Below are 23,756 nucleotides of genomic sequence, written 5' to 3'. Positions count from 1 at the left end.
CTTCATGAGTGTTAAAGAAGCAGCATCTCCTATTTCCAAACGGGTCCTGTTGGCTCTACTGCTCCAGTAAAGGTCATCACACGTGTGCATGTGTGTTGGGAGGTGGGAAAACGTACCACTGGTGTAGAGACAGGCTAGACAGAACTACATCCCCAAATTATTACAAAGCCCATTCTGATTGGCAATGAAATGCTAATCCGGACAGCCAAGCAGACATGGTGGTTGTTCTGCTCTCCTCTCCTTCCTTTCAAGTGTGCACTTTCCATAGCCACCCTTGCCTGCTTGTGCCGGTGTGGACCTAAACTCAGACTAAGTACACAGAATGCCGGTCTCCTTCTGCAGCGTCAGCGGAATGGGACAGAAGCTCAAACGAGAGTCGGCAATCTGTGTGCAATACTAGACCAAGGCTGGGCCTGAGTGTTTTCTGCCATGGTAGTCCAATCCAGAGGCAGGCCCTGCGGTGCTGACCAAGTGTGACCTGCCAGCCTGTGTCACTTACTGTGTGGCAGAGTGACAAGTCCCATGTGGCATTTTCACTGAGCTGACAGCCAGAGTATGCAACTTAGTCCGGTCCCCCCTGCTCCCTGGGGCTGGGTTGTGTGTGACATTCTGACCTCAATGTAAAGATAGGACAAATGACACAGCCCCTGAGTCGCCCCGGCTAAATATTACACATCATACGTACTGACAGCTGCTCCTCCTAGAAACCCAATTTAGTCATTTGGCTGCAAGATAGCTTAATCGCATGAGAGAATAAATAGAAAGGCAACGCCTCTACTGCTTTCTTCTGTGTGCATATTTCATTATTGCAAAGACTGTTTAGTCTACTTCTCGAGAGAATTGGAAAATATACTTAAATCTCAGAAAATGTGAATAGTATTTTAACGTAAAAAGAAAATAAAAAAACCAAAAAGCCCCAAACAAAAACACACACACTGTAATTCAAAAATCCGATTCAGAAGGCTTCAAGTTCAAGAAAGAGCTAAGTGCTTGACAAAGAATTGGGTTTGAGTTCCCCTTTTTCCAAATAGGCTTGATGCCAAATGAAACCAAGGATGCCTAATGCACATTCAAGTCTAAGTTTCATTTCTCCTTTACAATTAGACCATCATCTTTCTGGGTGTGTAATAAAGACACACACCTTGGTTTGTTGTGTTACTTATTAGGCTTGTGTGTGTGTGTGTGTGTGTGTGTGTGTGTGTGTGTGTAATTCCTGCATGATAGTCCTTTAGTGATTATCTTGCTGGGTGCTCTAGTATTTTAAAGTGTTTCATCACTTTGAGGAGGAAGGAGTGGCAATTTTCTAAGCCTCACCTGTTAATTGTATTGTCCTGCTGCCCCTGAAGCCCTCTCTGGATCCCGGGCACCTTTTAGGTGAGGGGTTAGTTTTCTTAGTCATTGCAAATCATCCTCTGAAGGACGTCAGTGTCCAGTAAGCTGCAGATGATCCTAAAATTAAGGATTAGGAAGCAAAGTGCATTATTGTTTTATTTCCGAATTTAGCACAGCCGTTCCCAGAGGAACTGTGCCATTGTAACCAGCTGCCCAGAAGTATTTGCATTAAAACTATCCAAATATCTGGTTTGGCAACCAAAGCAGAGAAGAGAGAACGTGCCTCCGGGCCGGTCGTTTATGAAGGGCTCCAGGTACTCACATTCACGCCCGAGGGTATCCAGCTTCTGTCCAAATTTAGAACAGGGACTCTGCACTTTGGAAAGTCAGTGACTTCCCTTCCTCCACTTGGAGGCAGAACCCTTCCCACAGTGAGCGAGTGGTGCCTGCATCTAACACTGACTGGGTAAGGAAGGAAACCTTGTCGATGCAAAAAGGGGCATTTCCTTGCAATGTTTGGAATTGTTTTCAATTTAAAAAGCAGATTGGCATCTTGTTTAACCTACCGGACACGTTAGTCCGATCAGGACGATTGTCTGGGCTTCAGGGCTTGAGTTCAGAGTTTCTACTGAGATTTGGTAGAAAACGCCCTGTACGTCCTCCTCCCTGGGTCTGTGCCCTGGCTTCTTGTTTTCCTCTCCCCGGGAGGGCGGTCTTCCTTCACCACCCTCAGGGTCCCTTACTCTCCCACTGGGTTTGCTCACTTTCTCTGGTTCTAGAGCTACAGAGTGACAGGTATGTCCCTTCACTGGGGTGACATGCTCTATACATTCATTCATTTCCCAGCAGTGAAAATCCAAATGCCACTCCCAAGAAGACCAGCATGGGTTCTAATTGAAGCGGATGCCAAAGGTCCGGTGGTCTGGAGGCTGGGGAATGAGGACGGAGAGCCTGACGAGGGCAGCAGGGTCTCCACCACCATCCTGAACCCAGGCTTCTCTGTCGCCACAAAGAGGCAGGTAAACGTTTAGAATACACGCGGAAGGGCTATGCTTCTTTTCTTTAGTTAGAGAAGGAAAAGGGCGGAAGAAGGGATGTCTCGTGTCCATAGCTGGATCTGTGGTAGAACAAGGAAGAGTGCGGATTCAGATGGTTGCCCACCAGCAGCAAAGCACAGTGGCCAGCCATGCAGAGGACGAGGGTCCTGGACAGCCGTGGGGGGGCCGGGCCAGCAGGAACCTGGGAAGGTGCAGAAGATTCTGCCAGAACACCGACTGCTTTGCCCCACTACGAATGTGGCTAAGAGGTTCAAATAAATGTTCTCAGATTTACCACCCAGATACATATTTTTATGCTTTCATTGCAATCAAGAAGTTTATGCCAACTTCATATAAACAAAATAGGAATCAAAGCAAGCCAGCGACCTGTCTAACGTGAAGTTTACATACTGCCCGGCGGACTTAATCTGTGAGTTAACAAAACAGGAAGTAAGCGTGCCCCTGCTCCCCTTCCACAAGATGAGTTTCTCACGCAACATAAACCTCTGTTACCTTTTCTCCCAGAACAACTAGTACTGATGTTTCAATATCGGTGAAACATAATGTTTTTAATTTCACACCTCACAGAGCATATAGTTGAATGCTTCGTAACAACGTAAACAAAAGTTAGGCCAAGCACTGCAGACAATTGGGAGGGAAAAAAATGGCTTCCCCACAGAACATACTCCAGGTTTGCGAGGGAATATATATAACTAACAAACTGGTTGGCTAAGGCCACAGAAATGTGTTTTCCGGTGTTTTTTGGCTGCTGACACCAGTCTCTTCTGACAAAGATGTGTGAACACTGGGTGCAACAAACCGCATCTCTTTCTGGGATCCGTCAGGAAAACTCGACTCATTTTTCCCCCTCGATTTCGAGTCTTATTTCTGCCTCGATTTCTTTTTGGTGGTGTCATAAGAACGCACGATTTCTTCCTGACTGACAGCTCCATGCTCTTCTTGAGAGAAGGCGTACCCATCTGAAACAGAAGCATACAGGAGGAAGGGGTGAAGAGGAGAATGTGGGGCACACACTAGGTTTGGAAGGAGCTGCTTTTGGGGAGACTGCAGCTGAGCTTCCACACACTGGCCTCCTCAGCCTTGGGTCCCTGGGGGCCCGAGACAGGGAGTAGGTGACCCAGAAGGGGAGCGTGGGCAGTGTGGGTGTGGTGGCAGGATGCAGCATCAAGGGCTATGTCTCAGGGGTTCTGGCAGCTGAAGCTGATGCTAGCATGGGAACGGCGCTGCAGGGCCACCTCCCATTTTGGGGGGCTGTAGCTGAGTTCAGCCTGGGAAGCATAAACAGTGGGTCACTGGTCCATGTCTACACTTTCCCGCCACCAATCAAGAGGAAAGGCAGTTGCTCTGCTCCGGAAATGTCCCAATGTGCCTGAAGCTGCAGGCTGGCTGGATAATTTATGAAGCTGTAAACATACTCGTTGGAAAACATGCACAACGCTAATAGTGAAAGCTGGCAATGGGCACGTGATGCTTGGAGCGTTCCTGTTTTTAAGTTGGGCTGATTTGGACGGGTAATAAGAAATTACAGGAGGTTTATTTTTGTGTAAACAAAGAAAAAGATCACAAGTTAAAGTCAAGAGGAATTTAGTGATTGGCCCCATGGCCATAGGAAGACTGGTTCTCATAATCAATAATAACAATAATAATAATAATAATAATAATAATAATAAAACGTATGTATCAGGCACTGTACTATGTATGTGCTGTGCACAAATAGCTCATTTATTCCTCCCAACAGCCCTCTGAGATAGGTGATAGTATTCTTCCCATTTCACAGATGGGAAAGCTGAGGCATGGAATGATTTCATAACCTAGTGAGTGGCAGAGCTGGGAGCCAGACCCAAGGAGTGTCTCTTCAGGGTCCGCAATCTCCTGCATCTCCAGTTCTGAAAGAGGCTTAGCATTTGTGAGCCCAAAGTGGGACTTTCCTTCCTAACTGATCCTTTCCACAGATGGAACATTTATAAGACTCTCTCTTCGTTGGCTATGCTTTCTGGGTCAGGGGTATAGAAAAGTCCCACAGCTGGATTAGACATTCTGACCGAAGACAACACTGTAAAAAGCCTGACAATGGTGACTGCCATCCACACATATTTATGACTGATCAACAGAGCTGTCAATTCATTGTCATATTCTTTAAAGAAGAAATCAGAAATTGGGCCCATGGGTCATCTCCTGGATTGTTCGTTATTTTACTCCTGCATTTGCCTTAAAAAGGAGTTTCTGGAGTATAAAAGAGATACCATCGTAATGTATAAGAGAATGTTGGTGGGGACGGAGAAGAAGAAGAGACTTCAAAAGATGATCAGGGTGACTTCTTCCGCGGACGATGCCCGTAAACTCAGCGCTCTGTCTCTGGGCTGGCTTCCGGGTTCTTCTGGAGAGTGTGCCTTGTAGCTACCGCCTGAGAACACTCAAGAGTGCAGGGAGGCCGACCTGGGAGGCCAGGGCTTGTCTGCAGGGTGGGCTGGGGGCCAACTGAGGACATGGCTGGGCAACAGGCAGCAGGTGGGAGTGAAGGCAGAACCAGCAGGCAAACCTGACCCAGCACAGACAGTCTTCCACAGGGGACTCTTGTCTATTCGCTTACCTCCATCTCTAACAAAATCAAACCCACAAACCTCAAAATCTCACCCTGTATGGCAGCCATAGGAAGCAGCCCCCAGGTCAGTGTAAGCTCATCTAGCTGGGTACAGAGCAGGCGTGTCCTGAGCAGGAAGGCAGGAGCAAGCCTGGAGAGGGAGCTGCTGGCTTGTTTGGACCCTGGGCCCAGTGCACTTGAACTTCCTCACGATGGGTTTCCACACAAGGAGGCTTTACTTTGAGGCTCGCTGCTTTAGGGGCTACTCGAATCTGAAGGGGAAATGCCTCCTCTCAACCCCGTCCATTTCAGAGCTTGTAGATTTTCGAGGAGTTGCTAGGATCAGAGATGACCAGGGCCCGGGAAACCTCTGTATCCGACTTCTGAAGGGTGGCTCCCAACCTCTTGCCTCTGTCTCTGCCTCCCTCCCTCTCCGGTAGTGCTGAGCCACCAGCCTTTCCCAGCACAAGTGCTCTTTGTGCAGCGTCCTCGTTGCACTTCTAGAAGAGACGCCTTGCCTTGGGATGTTTCAAAGCAAATCTAGCAAATAACACTGTCTCCTTCAGCAACAAGGCTGTGTACTGTAGGCATCTTGGACAATTTTCATTCTTCGGTCTTTTAAAGGGAACATTTTCTGGAGGGGGCCCCACAACAGCTGTCTTTGGCTCCTATGTGCTGCTGGAATGGCGGCGTCTGCCATGGCTCAGTGCCACCCCAGGCCCATGCTTCTCAACCCGACAGAAATGGCTCTGGTCCCAAGTAATGGGCACACCTTGTAAGTGCTTTTCATGAACCCTTCTGGGGCAGGCTGATGACTACGGAGCTCTCCACCTTGAAGAGGGCTCTCCCACCTGTTCTGCTTTCATCTTGGATCCGGGGCCCAGGGCCTGAGGCACTAGGGGCAAGAAGGGCCAGTTCTAATCCTTGCTTGGCAGGAATTTAGTCATGGGACAGTGCGCTCTTTCTCTCTGGCTCTTCCTGGTTTACTTTTCTGTAAAACAAACACCTGGACCAGGTGAGATCCTGCTTCTCACAGCTCCAGCCCCCCTACGGGCACCAAGGCTTGTCCTGGCTACCTGTACCCTGGCCACAGGACCCTCTTTTTCGTTCAGGGCTGACACTGGGCACCAATGGGGGAGGCCTCTACCTCCGTGCCAGGAAAGAAAGGAGGCTGTCTCAACAATTAGCCCAATTTGCTACCTATCTTTTTGGATATATTTATATTTATATTTATTTATGTGTGTGTGTGTGTATGTGTGTGTGTGTGTGTGTGTGTGTGTTGGGGAGTGGGAATGAAAAGAACTTTCTGAAGCATAAACACTGTTTGGGAGTGTCTTTTTGGGAAAAGCATTTTAGCATTTGGAATTGTCTACTCTCTGTTCAAATGCAAGGAGCAGAAGTCTGGCCTTTTATGTGTCCTGTGTCTCACTCATATGCTGCCTGTGGCTACCGGGAGGCCGACTGCAGGGGTTTCTTCTGCTTGTAGCAGTGAGGCGTCCTCGGGTGGCATCGGCCTCACCGGCATGAGGGACTTCCAGCGGGGTCGCTCAGCCACTCAGTCTCCAGCAGACGTGATGGCAGAGAGGAGCTCCTGGTTCAACAGCAGATCTCTTCCCCCAGAGCGAGCAGAGCACCCAGAGTTCACTACCGAGTGAAACTCCGCCAGTTCCCATTGGTTGCATCTGCCGTCACGTCTCGAGAATGTTGTGCATCAAGACTTCCAGAACCAGACTTTCTTAACCTCCACTGAGACTTAACATGGACTTTGCAACTCAAGGAGGAAAGGAAGATGGCCTGATGGGGTCATCTTGGGGTGGAGGTCCCTGGCTCCGATAAAAGATTTTCCTCTTAGAAACCAGGCCTGGTGGGAGTTAGAGCCATAATGGGAGATGCTTTTTTTGGGACAACAGGGACCATAGCCCTGTGCCTGCCCAGCTTGCACCCTCAGCCTGACAAAGACGCACCATCAGTCCACCAACTTCTGCCTGATGAACATTTCACTGCTATTGGTATCCAAATAGGGAGCTCTTAGCATCTCCTGTGGACATTCATCTTTCAGGAAGTCCTGGCAGCCATAAAGGACCGATGGCACATGGAGAAAGCGCCTGGTGGACCCAGCTCATGTACTCTCCCTGGCTGGTGTCCTGAGAGATCTGCCTCCCAAGTCCTCAGCCACAGCGAGAATCCGGGGACAGAACGGAGTAGGTGGAGGGAGATGGAAGGGTAGGTGAATTTCTTAGTTATTTTGACTTTTCTTGGTGAAACATTTGGTGAAGTCTATAAAATCATGTCTTTTTTTCCATTATTTTGGAATAAAACTCCCCTTAGGTAGCATTCCTTCGAATTTGAGATCTGATAACATCTTAATGAAAGTAGTAGTTTCCTGCCTGGAAAAATATTCCTAATAGCAATAGAAATGGGGAAGACCATGGATGGTAAGGGTGTTAGACCATGCAGCTGATCTCAGTTACAAACTCTGGGTGTTGGTGGCCCATAAGGAACTACAAGTACCACCCAGATTGGAGATTTTTGTCAAGTTTTCTGGGAAGAGTGAGGCCTCAGACAGCTGAAGGATGGACCCAGGAGGGACGTGCAGGGGCCGAGAGGAGCTACACAGAACTTCCTGCACGTGGTTCTAGCTGCTTGATGGCCTTCTCTAGTTGTTAATGACAGAAACATTCGATCAGGTTCTTACTACTCGTTGCTGAATGTTCATAAAATGTGGTGTGACTTCAGAAGAGTTTTTATTTCTTATACTTGTTAGAAATTATTTTTTGTCCTTCAAAACACTGTGAGTTAAGCAAAATGCTTAGCAGTGGTTTTAAGACATTTACGACTCTCCCACAAAAGTTCTCACTTGGTCTTGGATCTGTACAGTTGACTCTTGAACAGCATGGGTTTGAACTGTGCAGGTCCACTTATGTGAAATTTTTTTTCAGTAAATACTGTAAATGTATTTTCTCTTCCTTATGCTTTTGTTAATAACATTTTCTTTTCTCTAGCTTACTTTATTGTAAGAATACAGTATATAATAAATATAACATGCAAAACGTGTGTTAATGGGCTACTTATGATATCGATAAGGCTTCTGGTCAACAGTAGGCTCTTAATAGTTAAGTGTTTGGGGAGTGAAAAGTTACAAATTTTTCACTGTGCGAGGAAGATGGCAGCCCTAACTCCTGCATTGCTCAAGGGTCAACTGTATATACAGAGGCTGCCAAAAAAGTGTATACACATTTTAAGAAAGAAAAACTGTATTAAAATTGTAATACTCGATATATACCAATAACAAAAGGTGAATATAAGACACGTTTGACTTCAGCAATTCCAAGAGGTGCTCAAAGTGGTTACTATCAGTGTAATTTTAATACAGTTTTTTCCTTAAATGTGTATACATGTTTTTGGCACCCTCTGTATATTACGTGCATTCTTTCTATGGTTACTTTGAAACATTTATGAGACAAGCTGCGAGGCTCCATGGCATGAACCAGTATGCGTTTTCTCTGTGTCTCGTACGGATAGAGTACTTTACATACTTCATTGTGAAGCCTCACAAAGACCGAGTAAGATTATATTACTATAATTCTATTTTTTTTCCCTAGAGAACAGAAGTTTAGAGAAATATGTAAGTTACCCAAAGTTACTCAACTAGTGGCAGAAAAATAAAATAGTAATACCTAATACTTACTGGAATCTGGGCAATTGTGCCCAGAATTGTCAGGCACGATTCTGGGTATCTGTGTGATCTCATTTAATCCTCCCAATAACCCCAGGTATGTTCATCACCATTTTACAAATGTGGAAACAGAGAGGGTAACTTGCCTAAGATAACAAAAGCGTGGCTGAGCCAGGACACGACCCCACGCAGCTCAGCTGTAGAGGTGGGGCCCCGCACACCTCACTCCTAGGAGTTCTCCATCATGCATCCTGACTTGACCTCTCTCGGATCACAGACATCACAGCTGAGATCCAGATTGCTGGGCCACACTGTGCCAGTTACGCTACTGAGCTGAGCCTTGCCAGGTGTTGTGGTGCTGACACCACCAACCTCCTGGGGTCGTGGAGGCGAAAGGACACCAAGCAAGTGAGGCTCAGTCTCCTTGCTCCCATGTTGGTATCCCACATGGGAAAGTGAGGAGAAGGAGCGGAATACTGAAAGACAACAGTACTCCATCCCTCTTCTTCCCTCTCCACTGAGAAAGTCTGTGAAGGTCTAGTGACAGGTGGAGCTCAACTGAACTCGACATAGATCCTTGAATACCTTTTTTATGGGCACAATGATTCTTCACTTTTCCTAAACTGTTCTTGGTCTATCAGTTGTTCCCTTCTCAACTGCTCAGGGAGAGAAAGGAGGGCAGGAAGTGGGGCATGGGTTGAAGAGGTGGTGTGTGCACATGTAAGAGAGCGAGTGCAAGCTGGAGAGAGAGGCGGGGTTCAGAGAAGCAGAGGCAGGGACCAAGGAAAACTGAACTCTAAGGACACCCCTCAGCTGGGAGCCAAATGGCAGGACTGCTGCGAAAAGCTCACAACCTCCCCATGACCTCCGTCACCACGTTTGTCTTTCAAGGCCTCCCCTCCCTGCTCCTCGGGGTTCTGGGGCATCCCCAGAGTCCCCTGCTTGGGTCAGGCCCCTTCGGCAGGAAGCAGGCATGGCCTCCTAATGTTCAGAGCGCTAGACATGGGGCAGCCTTCCTGGGAAAAGCAGATACATTTCCCCCCCCCAGTGATTGCCATTGTTTTAATTAACGTAGTAATATGAAATAAAACATGGCATATTGCTATCTTTGGGGGAAACCATTTAAAAGTAATATCACTTCAACCTTAGAAAAAATGCTACTGAGAGCCTGACAGAAGGATCTGAACCACATCCAGATTTGAAGTTTAAGGATTTTGTCATTCAGGCATTTGACTGGGTCCCAGGGAACTACCCACAGTCAAGCTGCACTTGCCTCGGGCCAAACACCCGAATTCCACTTCCAAATGTGGGCTCCAGCTTGGCAGCTGTCTCCTTCCCTGTTAACGCTACCCAGGCTATCAGTGAGCCTCCCACCTTCCTGCGTGGTCGGGGTTGGCTGACCTGAGTGGGCTGGCCGTGGCTACTTACGTGGGACACTCTGCTGGAGGGAACCTCCTCGGAAGAGAGTGGGGGGCGTCTTCCTGCTGAGCCTCTTTAACAAGCGGTCCCGCTCATTCATCCTACAGGTAAATCAAACACAGTCGGTCTTTAATTCATGCAGACACATCTCAAAGGAACTCGCCGAATGACTTCAGGTTCTAAAATAAAACAGACAGGGGGAAAACAGCTTCCCCACATCAAGGAAAACGTCCCGTTTCGCAAGCTGCCCCATTGTTTACAGTAGATGCTATCTCCACACTTGGAGTCCAAGGCTCCCCCTACTAAAAGGTGCTCTGTTTTCAGCCTGTCTTGTACACAACGCCTCTGAACGCTGCCTTCCTCTTAATCGAAGTTCCCTACAAGTGCCCTTTCATACCAGGCAAACACTTGGCTTCCCAGAACACTTTTGAAGAAGTGACCTGTTTCTATGGTAACATCTTAAAAGCCTCAATCCCACCTGCAGTCACCTTTCCGCCAGCCAGGAAATGGTACTGGGGCCAGCACTTGGCCCGGGCACTTCAGGACCCCAGCTACAGACAGGCTTCTTTCCGCAGAATCTGATGCTTATGTTGAACCACAATGAAAATCCAGGTGATTTTCTTTGAAAATACAAGGATTAGGAGCTCATCCTGCCTTTTCTGAAATGGCTCCTTCTAAGGCTGCCACAGCCGTGAACAGAGATGGAGCTATCCTGGAGCCATCTTCACTCCTATAAACGGAAGTGGGGGCTTGAAAATTATCCAGGTGGGCCGACGTGCTTAGGTTTCTTACCGTCAGGAAGTCACTTTGCTTGTCCCCAAAGCAGTTTCTGGTGTACAGGAGGTTGCCAACGCCCTCCCTCTGTGATGGGCTGTACGTGTCCCCACACACTCATATGTTGAAGTTCTAACCCCTAGTACCTCAGAATGTGACTGTTTGAAGACAGGGTCTGTAAAGATGTGACTCCATCAACATGAGTGATTAGGCTGGGCCTCAATCCAGTATGACTGGTGTCCTCATGAGGAGAGGAGAGGAGGACACAGACACATGCAGAGGGCGAGGACCACGTGGAGACAAAGGAAGAAGACGGATGTCTACAAGCCAAAGGGAGAGGCCTCAGGAGGAACCAACCCTGCTGACGCCTTGATCTTGGACTTCCAGACTCCAGAACTGTGAGACAGTAACTTTCTGTTGTTTAAACACCCGAGGCAGTGGTATTTATGACACGGCAGCAAATACACCCCCAATCTGCCGTTTGTGGGAACCTGAGAGTTGTTTAAGGAGCTATAGTGGTTTGTGATTCAAGCACCTCCCCCCACCCTGTCTATGAGCCTCAAGTCTGAGGAGAACCTTTCCCTGACCAGAGTCCACTTCATAACTCTCCAAGGTCCTTCGAAGGACCTACAGGACCCTGGGTATTCTCAATAGTTCTGGCTAACGTTCATTTTTACACTTGGGTTTCCAGAAGAGAGTGTTTTCTGATTCTCTTGGTTGAAAGGAAAATGTTTAATTCATCACTAATTAAGAGTGAGCCTCAGCCAGCGATGCTTGGCAAAATGTCTGATGGCTGATGAGGAAAAACATTTTTTCCCTCCCTTCACACTGGCTTTCCCTTCCCTCTCGTATCTTTCTCTTCCGTGGGCTAAATTCATCTCACTGGGCCCTGCTGAGCAACGGTCCTGGGCTGCAGGGCCCAGCAGATAAATGAGGAGGGAGCCTGGGAGCGCCAGTCCCTCTATGGGGCCGCCGTTGCCTGACTGGCTGCAGCGCCCCCTGCTGGCTGGTTTCAGGATGGGGGAGGGTAACGCAGGGCTGTCCTCCCCGTCTGACCTAGCTCAGCCATGATGCCTGGCCAGAGACGCTGTGTGGAGAAGGGCTCCCTGAGGGCTGGGCTGCAGCTCCCCCGGGCAGCATTCTCAGCCAACCTGGCTGAAGAAGGCACTCTCCCCAGGAACACTAGTTCCAGACACAGACACAGGGCTACACTCTGCCACCAGGCCCCTCCTCTGCCTTGGCTGTTTCTGGTCCAGGAGCTCCTCCTAGCAGTGGGGCTTATGAGAACTTCACAGAACCACACAAGTGGGCCTTTGAAATCTTACATCTTGGTCTCTCACTGGGCAGGTGAGGAGACTCCATGTGACAAACACAAAGGTCATCGGGCAGCTTGCTGGCAGTGCCAGGCAGGTGTTCCCAATACCAACATGGAATGGCATATGTTTTTCTCTCTCTTCCATTTTTTTGTAATGAAATATTAGAAACACACAGAAACAGTCAGAAACCAGTACAGCAAGTGTGCACAAACCCACGCAGCAATAGCAAATGGTAGCAGCACTCTTTGATGCCATGCTTCAAAGAGTGGTTCTACCCTTCCTCCCACATGGTGAGGGGTCCATGGGGCTAAGGAGACAGGTCCACCCAGAGCTCATGCCTGTCCCCACCCAAGGTATTTGGGACTCTGGAGGTCCCTGCTCAGTGATCCCCAAACTGGCACACAAGTCTAACTGACTCCCTTGCTACCTCCAACCCTCTAAAAGTAGACCAGATAACTAGTGTTCATGTTCCCAGGCCTGTGACAGTGGCCAAGGGGTGGTTTTCTGTACGGGATGTGTTGACTGAGATGTCCACACAAGTGTGCACACGTCCCTCCCAGCGCAGGACAGAGCTGGCTCAGACCTCGGAGAATCTGGGAACCACAAAGCACTGCCATGTTATGAAGGTATATTTGTCAAGGTATACAGCTAAATCAATCTGTTAGCTTGATTTGTAACTTCCACATACTTAGATGTGATACATGGTCTCCTTCGTACTTGGGCACCAAGTCCTACAAGTGTGAGGAACGGGCCTGGTTCTGAGAACGTCTTCAGATTGTAACAAAATAATAAAATCTCAAATATAAAGGGCTGTATACTCCTCCCTGATTCCACTCTTCTTCCTTCTATCATAATAAAGTTAGAAGTCATCTTTCGTTCATATTTTATACTTTTGTTCTATATGTATATACATTCACATTAATATATAATTATGTTTTAAAATATGTATAAATTTTTTCTTTGCTCCTTTTCTCCTTTCTTATTTTCTTTGTATTATCTACTCATGTAGAAGATGAATTAATCTGTCTTTTCCTTCTGGATGCTTTTATAATTCTCTTCATCTTTGTTTTTTTGCAGTTTCATTACAACACTTAGGATGATAGGTGTAGATTTGTTTTTATATCCTGCTCATTTGTCATTAGGGAAATGCAAATCAAAGAGATAGCATTTAACGTCTACTAGGATGGCTATAATAAAAAATGAACTAAAAACAGAAGATAAATGTTGAAGAGGATGTGGAGAAATTGGAACCCTAGCATATTACTGGAGGGGTAATAAAATGATGCAGCCACTGTTCTTTGATAAGTTCAACATGGAATGACCATATCAGCCAGAAATTCCACTCCTAGTTATACATCCAAAAGAAGTGAAAACAGACTCAAACAGATAGTGGTACACATATCTATAGCAGCATTATTCAGAATAGCCAAAAAATGGAAACAATCCATTTGTCTATCAACTGATGAATGAATAAACAAAATGTATATTCATGAAGTATTATGTAATCATAAAAAGAAATGAAGTACTGCACAGGGATAAATCTTGAAAACATTATGGTAAATGAAAGAAGCCAAACCAAAAAGGACACGTATTGCATAATTCCATTGATATGAAATGTCCAGAATAGGCAAATATGTAGAGACAGAAAAAAGAGTAATGGTTGCCAGTTAGGGTGGGGAGTTGTGGGAGGAGAAGGCGAGTGATTGTTTAAAGCAGTTTTCCTTTACGAGGTTTCCTTTTGGGAGATGAAATATGTTCTAGAACTAGACAGTGGTGATGGTTTCACAACACTGCAAATATACTAATATACTAATGTCACTGAGTAGTACACGTTAAAATGGTAAATGTTATGTTATGTGAATTTTACCACAGTTAAAAAAAAGAAAATTCAATTCAAGAACAAAAAGGAGGGGGGAATGGGTCCTGAATTAAGGTACATTCCCTCCCATCACATGACCTATTGGTTTATTTCTCCAATAGTGGGAAGATGTTGGAGTTGCTGCTTTCTTTGATGTTTTTCTATCCTAGCTTAGATAGGTATGCCGACTGGAATCTACTGCTATGAAAGGTGCACATAAAAAAAACTTCACCAAAGGTACGTGAACTCTTGGTTTCTCCTCAATGATACTACACAACTCCATCTTACACAAGTCCTCACACGGGGCTCTGTTTAGAAGCTGACATCTCTTTGAGGAAGGGGTGTGCCCTGTCTCAAAAAAATGAGCAGTGTTTGGAAGGAGTGGAGAGCTGAGAAACCTAAAGTTGGGGACTAATAAACTCTATGTCCACATTTCTGTCAGGAGGCTATTCCTGCAAAAATCACACATGCGTGACTGCCAAAGAGCAAGAAGGTGGAATTCTGTTTTTAAATCGTGTTAATTGTTACAGCTGGTAGGAATCGTTGCTGACGCCGCAACCAAAAACAAACCACAACCAAAAATTGCTGACGCCGCAACCAAAAATCCGCAACCAAAAACAAACCACAACACAATCGTTGCTGACGCCGCAACCAAAAATCCAAAAACAAATAGCTATTTTTAGAATCTTATTTGTACATTAACTGTGGGACTGTCTTCAAAACATAAATCTGACAGGTTCCTTAAGAGAAAAGCTAATCCAAAGCTCCCTTTCCCTCAGGTAAGGCCAAACGGCTACCCATCTATCAGGCTGTTGAAATTCTTACCTATGTTTAAGAAAAGGAAACGTCACAGCCTCAATTGGTAACTGATTTTACTCATTATAATCTGAACAGTAGGAAATGAGAAGGCTTTGGGCTCACGTATATTGTAGAATGACCTAGGCATTTGCAGGATCAAAGACTTTGCCTTAGTTAAATCCATTTATATAATGAGGGACAATGACAAGAATAAAACAAAACAAAATAGATTTTCCATCCTAACATTCCGGTAAGATAGGAGTTATACCCTGGATCTAGGAGTCCATCATAAATTCACTTCGATTACTACAAATTATTTTCCTTTGTCGTTTTTTGCTAATCCATACACACCTGTTTTTCAAAACGTGACTTCTCATTCATTCAGTGTTTACGTTGCCGCTATTGTGTGTGAGACCTGGTCTTGGGAACAAGGTTACCTGAGACACAGTCTCTGCCCTCAGGAAGCTGCCTGTCTCTGAGGGGACCTCACTGAGGTGATACATGTGATCCTCCACTGTGCCTGACAGTGGAAGCGGTAACACATGGCACAAAGTGACGGGTGCATCATGGAGTCTGCACGAGGCTCAACAGTGGTAAAGGGGGAGTGAAGAGCTCACAGTAAGTTCAGGAAGGCTTCAAGAAGAACCGACATTGAAGCTGAGTCCTGAGCAATGAGTGACTCCTTGCTGATCATCCACATGGAAACCCCAGGGGAACAATGGGAAAGACAATGAGTCCTGTTTTGACATGAGACTTGGAGTTGCCTCTGAGGCATTCAGGAGGCCATGGGATACCAGGGGCTAGAGAGGGCCAAGCTGGAGATGCCACTTGGGACTCCCGAGCCTGTAGAAACCCATGGAGAGCTGGACGGTGAAGAGGCACTATGAGTGGTGATTCCTAGAAACACCTACATGTCATCTGTATGTTTCACTAGAGGGTTCGGTCTCTCAGACGGAGACCAAGTCTCACACGTTCTCTATACTTTGCACAGTACCTATCCTGGGCTGAGAACAGAGGACATGGTTACATATAAAATTGCACTGTGCTTTGTATTTACTGATTTGGGCTGTGGCTCACTATCTTACTCTTATGTGTCTCCATAACTTGATTCTGGCATTATCTATCTTTGCATCTGTCCTCAGTGCCCAGCACTGAGCTCAGGACAGACTGGATTTTCCAATAGCAGCCAAAAAAGATTCCTCTGTATTATTATTTAAAAATGATGGAATAGGGACATCATTCCAAGTTTCTTCCAGAGGAGGAAAGCCCACTCTGAACTCTAGAAGACACCATGAGCAAAAAACCCCTCTGTGGCCTATACAAAGATAGGAAATTATACTTTGTTCAGAAAAGAATTCAGGATATAAAGAACAGTTGGAGGACAGTCTGGCTGAGGACAGGATAGGGTTCAAGGTTACCTGACTTAATACAAATTCCATTCCAAAAATAAAAAGATAGATTCCTCTAGTTCTCCCTGGTCTCAAGTCTCCTCTGACCATCAAAACTGGGAACTGGAGGGAAGAAAGGCTTGTGCTACCACTGTGTTTATTTTTTTCTATTCCAGACAAAGTAAGTAGACCATTCTGGGTGTTGGAAGAAATCTCATTCTTTTTACATTGGGGGATTTCCTGTCAAAACGAAGAGTTTAGTCAAAGAGTTGAAGTACCAAATTAGGCAATGAATTTGCAAGGGGAAACAGTAGGTTCGCAGCCAGAAAATATATGGGATCTGCCTGTCAGCAACCATCCCAGGTCAGAACACAGGTGATGTGTGCGGAAGCTAACTGTGCTAACAGACATAACTGCCTCAGAAGTCTTTAACAAAAAGAGGGGCAGGGGACATTGAAAAGATTTAATAGCAAAAATAGATACATGCAATCCTTTTCCACTGTGCCTGACAGCTGGCGCGGTAACTTGAATAAACCAGTGAGGTTAGGAAGAGAGTTTGAAAACAACTGGAAACTAGCTACTAGCAACCACACTGTCTGTTCCTTTAACTGAAACAGCAACTTAGTAAAAATGGTAAAAATGGCTTCTTCTGAAAATTAGTCCTGTATACTATATCCTACCCTATTTTTTAAAGGTAACAAAATCCCATTATTAAATTTTAAAAAGCTTGCTATGTGAAAAGAACAATATAGTTAGCAAACCTCTAGCAAGATTTACAAAAAAAGGGGCGAAGGGAGGAATATAAATTATTACCAACATTAGGAATGACATGGGATATCACCGCAGACCCCAGCGACATCAAAAGAACAATTGGGGACTGCTACAAACAATTCTATACACATAAATTTGACCAATTCCTTGAAAAACAAAAGCTATAAAAACTCACACAATTTGAAATAATTTGAATATCCCTGTAACTATTAACAAATTCAATTCAAAATTTAAAAATCATCCAAAAAGAAATGTCCAGGCCTAGATAATTTCACTGGAGAATTCTACCAAATACATTTAAAGAAGAATTAATATTAATTCTATACAATCTCTTCCAGGAAATTGAAGAAGAAGGGATAATTTCCAAATCATTTATGAAGCTATTATTACCCTGATACCGAAGGTATTACCATACAATATCTATAGTATAAATAAAAATAAATAAAACCAAAAAAATAAAACCATAGTCCAATATCCCTCATGAATATGGATGCAAAATTTCTGAACAAAATAACAGTAAATGCAATTCAACAATATGTAACAAGAATTATACAACATGACCAAGTAGGGTTTATTCTAGGGATGCACAGCTTGTTCAATATTCAAAAATCAGTCAGTGTAATCCACAACATTAAGACATTTAAGAGAAAAAGAAAAATCACACGAACATATCAGCTGATTTTAAAGTAGCATTTTACAAGTGTCAGTACCCATTCGTGGTTTAAAAAACAAAATCTCTTAGCAAATTAGGAATAGAGGGGAACTTTCTCAACTTGACAGAGAGCATCTATAAAAAATGTTCGGCTAACACCATACTTTATGATGAAAGGCTAAATGCTTTCTCCCTAAGATTGGGAACAAGGCAAAAATGTCCATTCTCACCACTCTTATTCAACATACTGCTGGAAGTTCTAGCCAGCGCCACAGGCAAGAAAAGGAAATAAAAAACATATAGATCAGAAAGGAGAAATAAAAACACTCCTATGGGCAGATGACATGACTGTCTAGAAAATACCAAGAAATATAAATATATAAATATGAAAAGACCACACACACATACGAGGTCGGACAATTAAGTTTGTGAACTCATCCTAGAAAAAGTGCTACATACCTCATTGCTGAATATCACTACAATCACCTTCAAAGTACTCCTCTTGGGAAGCTATGTACCAATGCCAGTGCCTAGTCCACCTTTCAAAGCCATTTGGGAACTCTTTTTCTGGAATGGCCATCAGAGCTGTCGTCGTATTACCTTGATGTCCTGAATGTCATCAAAATGTCTTCCTTTCAATATTTACTTTATCTTCAGGTAAAGAAAGAAGTCATTGGGGGCCAGATTAGGTAAGTTGAGAGGGTGTTCCAATACAGTTATGTGTTTACTGGCTAAAACCTCCCTCACAGATAGTGCTGTGTGAGCTGGTGCATTGTCGTGATGTACGAGCCATGAATTGTTGGCGAAAAGTTCAGGTCATTTTCATCTAAATTTTTCATGCAGCCTTTCAGCACTTCCAAATAGTAAACTTAGTTAACTGTTTGTCCAGTTGGTACAAATTCATAATGAATAATCCCTCTGATATCAAAAACGTTTAGCAAGTTCGTGAACTTAATTGTCAGACCTTCATATACATATGAACTAATTAAGTGAGTTCAGCAAGGTTGCATGATATAAGGCCAACACATAGAAATCAATTGTATTTCTTATACTAGCAATGAACATATAGATCCTGAAATTAAAAATACAATCAAATTTATGATTGCTCAAAAAAAATGAAATGATTAGGTAGAAATCTAGCAAACCACATAGAAGATTTGTATGCTGGAAACTATGCTGATGAAAGAAACCATGAAGATCTAAATAAATGGAAAGACATACTATTTTCAGGGATTGGAGGACTCAGCATACCAAAGACATTAATTCTCCCCCAAACTAATACAAAGGTTTAATGCAATTCCTATCAAAATATCAAGATTTTAAAATAGATATGGACAAAACTATTCTAAAAACTATATGAAAAGACAAAAGAACTAGAATAGTTAAAGTGATTTGAAAAGAATAAAATGGAAGGAATCAGTCTAGCTTAAGACTTAAGATATACTAATCAAGACAGTGAGGCATTGGTTGAGGGATAGAGTAATGGAGTAGAATAGAATAGAGAACCCAGAAGTAAACCCACTCAAACATACCCATTTAATTTTTGACAAAGGTATAAAAGCAATTCAATGGAAGAAAGATACTCTTTTCAATAGAAGGTGCTGGAGTAATTATGTATATAGAGGCCAAAAAACCCCCAAAACAAAACCTCTATTAAGTCTCACACCTTATACAAATATTAATTCAACATGAATCACAGACTTAAAAATAAAATATAAAACTATATAACTATTCGAAAAAATAGAACAATATCTTTGGGATCTAGGACTATGCAAAGCGTTGTTAGGCTTGATATCAAAAGCATAATTCATAAAGAAAAAATGATTAATTTGGCCTTCATTAAAATTTAAAACATTTTTCCCCCAGGAAAGATTCTTTTAAGAGGCTGAAAGAACAAGAGTGGGAGAAAATATTTGTCAAGCACATAATCTGACAAAGGACTAAAGTCTAGAATATATAAAGAACTTTCAAAACTCAACAGAAAAAAAAACCCAAATAATCCAATTAAAAAATGGGCAAAAGACATGACGAGATGTTTCATCAGAAAGCATACACAGATGGCCAATAAGCACATGAAAAGATGTTCAACATTATTAGCAACTAGAGAAATGAAAATTAAAACCACAATGAGCCATTACTACATACCTATCACAAATGCTAACATTGAAAAAAATAGTGACAACACCAAATGCTGGCAAGGATGTGACAAAACTGGATCATTCATACATTGCTGGTGGGAATGTAAAATGGCCTGGCTTCTCTGCAAAACAGTTAGGCAATTCCTTAAAAAAGCAAACACACCACAACCTGTGACCGTATTAAAAAGCCATTGAACTATACAGTTTAAGAATGTATTTGAAGATGGGGAAGCCGGATGGCTCACTTGGTTAGAGAGTGAGCTCTCAACAACAAGGCTGCTGGTTCGATTCCCCCATGGGATGGCGGGCTGTGCCCCTGCAGCTAAGATTGAAAACGGCAACTGGACTTGGAGCTGTGCTATGCTCTCCACAGCTAGATAGAAGGACAATGACTTCGAGCTGATGGGCCCTGGAGAAACACACTGTTCTCTAATATTCCCCAACAAAATTAAAAAAAAAAAAAAGGATAGCATCTTATCTTAAAAAAATGATCTCTGAATGTTCAAGGCAAACAGTCCTATATTTGCTTAAGTGGGTAGAAGAGCTAAGAATTCTCCCTGCAATAAATTAAAGGAACAGACCATTTGGGCTAAAAAACAAACGCACAAAATGCCATTTGTGAGCATTTATGAGCGGAATGGATGGTTTGGTTGTGGTTCTTTAAAGGTAGTGAATTGGAAAAGCAGTGTTTTCTCTTCAGGATGTCTGAGGTCCATCCCGGGCAGGAGCGGCACCCTCCTCATAAGCTTTCATCCAGCTCAGAATTAGTCAAGCACACCTCATCCTGACTTTTCCCTCCTAGTTTTCACCAAGAGTGTTTTCACTACCGTGTTTCCCCGAAAATAAGATCTAGCCGGACCATCAGCTCTCATGCATCTTTTGGAATAAAAATTAATATAAGACCCGGTCTTATTTTACTATTTACTTATAGTAAAATAAGACCGGGTCTTATATGATATGATATGATATGATATGACATGATATAATATAATACCGGGTCTTACATTAATTTTTGTTTTAAAAGACGTATTAGAGCTGATGGTCCGGCTAGGTCTTATTTTTTGGGAAACAGGGTATTTGCGTTTTTCGGCAGCTATCCTTTCTAAGCAGTGGGAAGAAATACTACATCGCTGAGCTGAGTTTAGCAGGGCGCGGGAGACCTCATCCATCTCCTGCAGGCACCCTACCCGAGGGAGAGGCTGTCCACCACAGGCAGAGCCGTCTGACCTCATTAGCTGAGCAGGCAAAGTCGAATTTGAATGACAGCCCCGGCACATATGGAAACCATTACCTCATCCCACGACTTGTAATGAGCTGGTGAGGCTCCTCTTAAACAAGGCTTAGCTCCGTGGTCCAGTGTGTGAGCCTATGGAAGGTCAGGTCAGAGTCATGGGGCTGTTAGGAACAGATAAATTAGCAGGGCACCTGGCTGACCCAGACAGGCCTCGGTGGGATGCTGCATGGGGGGGATGAGAAGCTCCCAGGTGTGATGGAGCAAGAGACGAGCAGTCGGGGCTCTGTGCATTTCTCCATTGGGATGTTTGGGGAAAGGACAAGACAAAACAACAAAACAGTGGTGAAGCGCCATGCTAATCAGGGAGATGAAGCTTTCCAAGAGGGAGGTCGGTTAAAGTTATATCCACTCATTGGGCTGTGCCAATTACCTGCTCAAAACAAACTAACTGCAAGCCTCGGCCTCCTGTCAAACCCAGGTCCCCACTATGTTTCCCCTCCCTCCCTCTGCTCCAGCCTCATGCCCTTCCTTGCCACTCCTGGAACACTCTAAATAGTTTCCTACCTCAGGGCCTTTGCACTTGCCTGAGGTTTCTTCCCACGGGGCTCTCTCCCTCAGTTTACTCAGAGCAGCCTCCTCAGACCAGCTTACTATAAAACCTGCCCTCCTCCTCACTCTACCCTGTACCCTGATTTGTTTTCCTTTATCTCTCTTTTCACTACACACCTTGTGTTTACTGTCTGTTAGCCACTAGAAGGTCAGTTCTGTGAGGGCAGGGATTTTGTTTCTTGTTCACAGTTAGATGCCCAGCACCGAAAGCAGTGCCTACTACATGGCAGATGCTCACGAACTATGTGTTGAAGGACTGAAGAAATGAAGAGATGAATAATGAATGCAGACGGGGCCAAAGTACAAAAACAAAGATAAAGATGGAAATGGTAAGGCACAGGGCCCTTTGTCTTTCTCCATCGAAGGCCCCTGAGAGCAGGGCCTCTTCTGGGGGAGGAGGAGGAGCAGGCATGACCTTCCAGGACCTTGTCCCAGGAGCTTCTTTTTTAAAAAACAGAATTTCCAGGGCCACAGGACTACCAAATCTACAGTCTAATTTTGCCAAAGAAGAGCTGACACTTAGACAGAGAGATGCAACATCTGGCTGCACCACACATGGAAACCACACACTTCAGCCCAGGTCCAAAGTTCACCTCACATGAAGTTTGAACACAACGGCCTCGTTTAGGGTGTTAAATGACTGAAACAAGGAGGCCCTCTGACTGAGGTGGCTCTAATGCTGTGGCAGCCTATATAAGCGAACCAAAATGTAAGCCTGTAAATGCCTCAAGGTTACAAAATCGAAACCTACGGACAACCAATCACAAACAGCCAACTGGGTTTTAAGATACACACGGTCAGTAATTTCCTTACTGTGCGTCCGCCTTTCCTCTGTAAGAGTCTCCCTGAGCTCCTGTCGTTACACTCCTGGTCACTTCTGATTTGGGGTTGCCTGATTCGAATAGATTTTTGCTCACATAAGCTCTTAAAAATTTTTAATATGCCTCAGTTTATCTTTTAAGAAGGGACAGATATGTGAAGTGATGAAGGAGGGTGGAAAGGATATTTATAAAAAGGCAATGAAAATTTTAAAGGTGTTTGATGGTCACAGATAATAACTGGAGGCAAGAAATAGCACAGGATCCTCCAAGGAAGCAAAGGAAAATTTAGGCCAGGTTTTAAGGGTGGGTTTTGAACAAGGAAGCATTTGGGCTGAAATATAATTTCCTGAGGGTAGTTGGCAACTTTATCACGTAAAATATTGAAAATTAAATGTGACTTGGAAAAGCATCTGATGTGTGAAGGGAAAGACACGCGGATAATGACTGAATAATATTTTTTTTAATCAATTAAATCCCTTGAATTTACAGTTGCCCTTATCTGTGAAAAATAAAACAAATTTGCCTATTAGAGTTTAAGATTTGGATCAAGTTTGAAACCGTTCTTTCTTATCACTGTTATTTTCTTTTAAAATAGCAAGCTTTCTAGCAGGCCCATGAATCTGCAAATTAAGTACAATAAAAGTAACTTTCCTGGACCATTTCTCCTCTTTTCCTGGCACCCCCTCCAATACACACAGGGTCTGGGTAATAAACATCTGACTTCACAAATTCAAATAAGCATCTAAACAAACAGAATAATTCAAAGCTGGCCCCAAGACCCCCCCTGACTCAATTGTTGAAGTAATTAAAGAAAGATGAACTTCACTACCGATTAACCTCTTAAACACTAATTAAAGATAATGAGGGTTCAAGGTGCTTGGCACAGCCTGACCTCTATGTTCTCCCAGCGTTCACAAAAAGGAAAAGGATAAAGCGGATGCAGGTGCCTGCTTCGTGCTGTCTCCCTGGGAAAATGCACGCATGGCCCAATCGGTGGGAAGACAATAACCTCTCGATAAGAATTACACAGAGGAAATTTTGCCTCGGGTATTTGTTTAGAGCACTTCAGACCGTGAGTGAGTCACTCAAAGTTCAGCCCAGCGCAGGGAGGGAGCCAGAGGACTTCAAGAAATCGTTTTTCAAACTACAGTACTTTAGTCATGTTTTTTAGCTGCTTAAAGTCTGTTCTGGAACAAGGTGGGTGTGTGTGTGACTAAGACGTAATAATAAAGGGGGGAATGGACTCGTGGTCCTAAGTCCTCTGGAGTCTCGCTAGGCCACCACCAACATTTGGAAGCATTTCCCTCCCATCCTTCACCCACTTTGTCCCA

General features: G+C 44.2%; 1 protein-coding gene across 1 annotated transcript in view; it reads right to left on the bottom strand.

Annotated features, from left to right (window-relative positions):
• Window positions 1–1,165: 1,165 nt before the first annotated feature.
• The window catches only part of ATP8A2 (ATPase phospholipid transporting 8A2), a 555,010-nt gene continuing 532,419 nt past the window's right edge, over window positions 1,166–23,756 (bottom strand). The window contains exons 36-37 of the mRNA XM_033104468.1: window positions 10,076–10,167; window positions 1,166–3,349 (exon numbers count right to left, since the gene is read on the bottom strand). Of these exons, the coding sequence (XP_032960359.1) occupies window positions 3,252–3,349; window positions 10,076–10,167 (190 nt within the window). The 3' untranslated portion in view covers window positions 1,166–3,251. The remainder of the gene's footprint in view (window positions 3,350–10,075; window positions 10,168–23,756) is intronic.

This window comes from Rhinolophus ferrumequinum, chromosome 4, assembly GCF_004115265.2.
Source record: "Rhinolophus ferrumequinum isolate MPI-CBG mRhiFer1 chromosome 4, mRhiFer1_v1.p, whole genome shotgun sequence".
Classification (NCBI taxonomy): domain Eukaryota; kingdom Metazoa; phylum Chordata; class Mammalia; order Chiroptera; family Rhinolophidae; genus Rhinolophus; species Rhinolophus ferrumequinum.
This window is presented reverse-complemented; position numbering and strand designations above follow the sequence as displayed.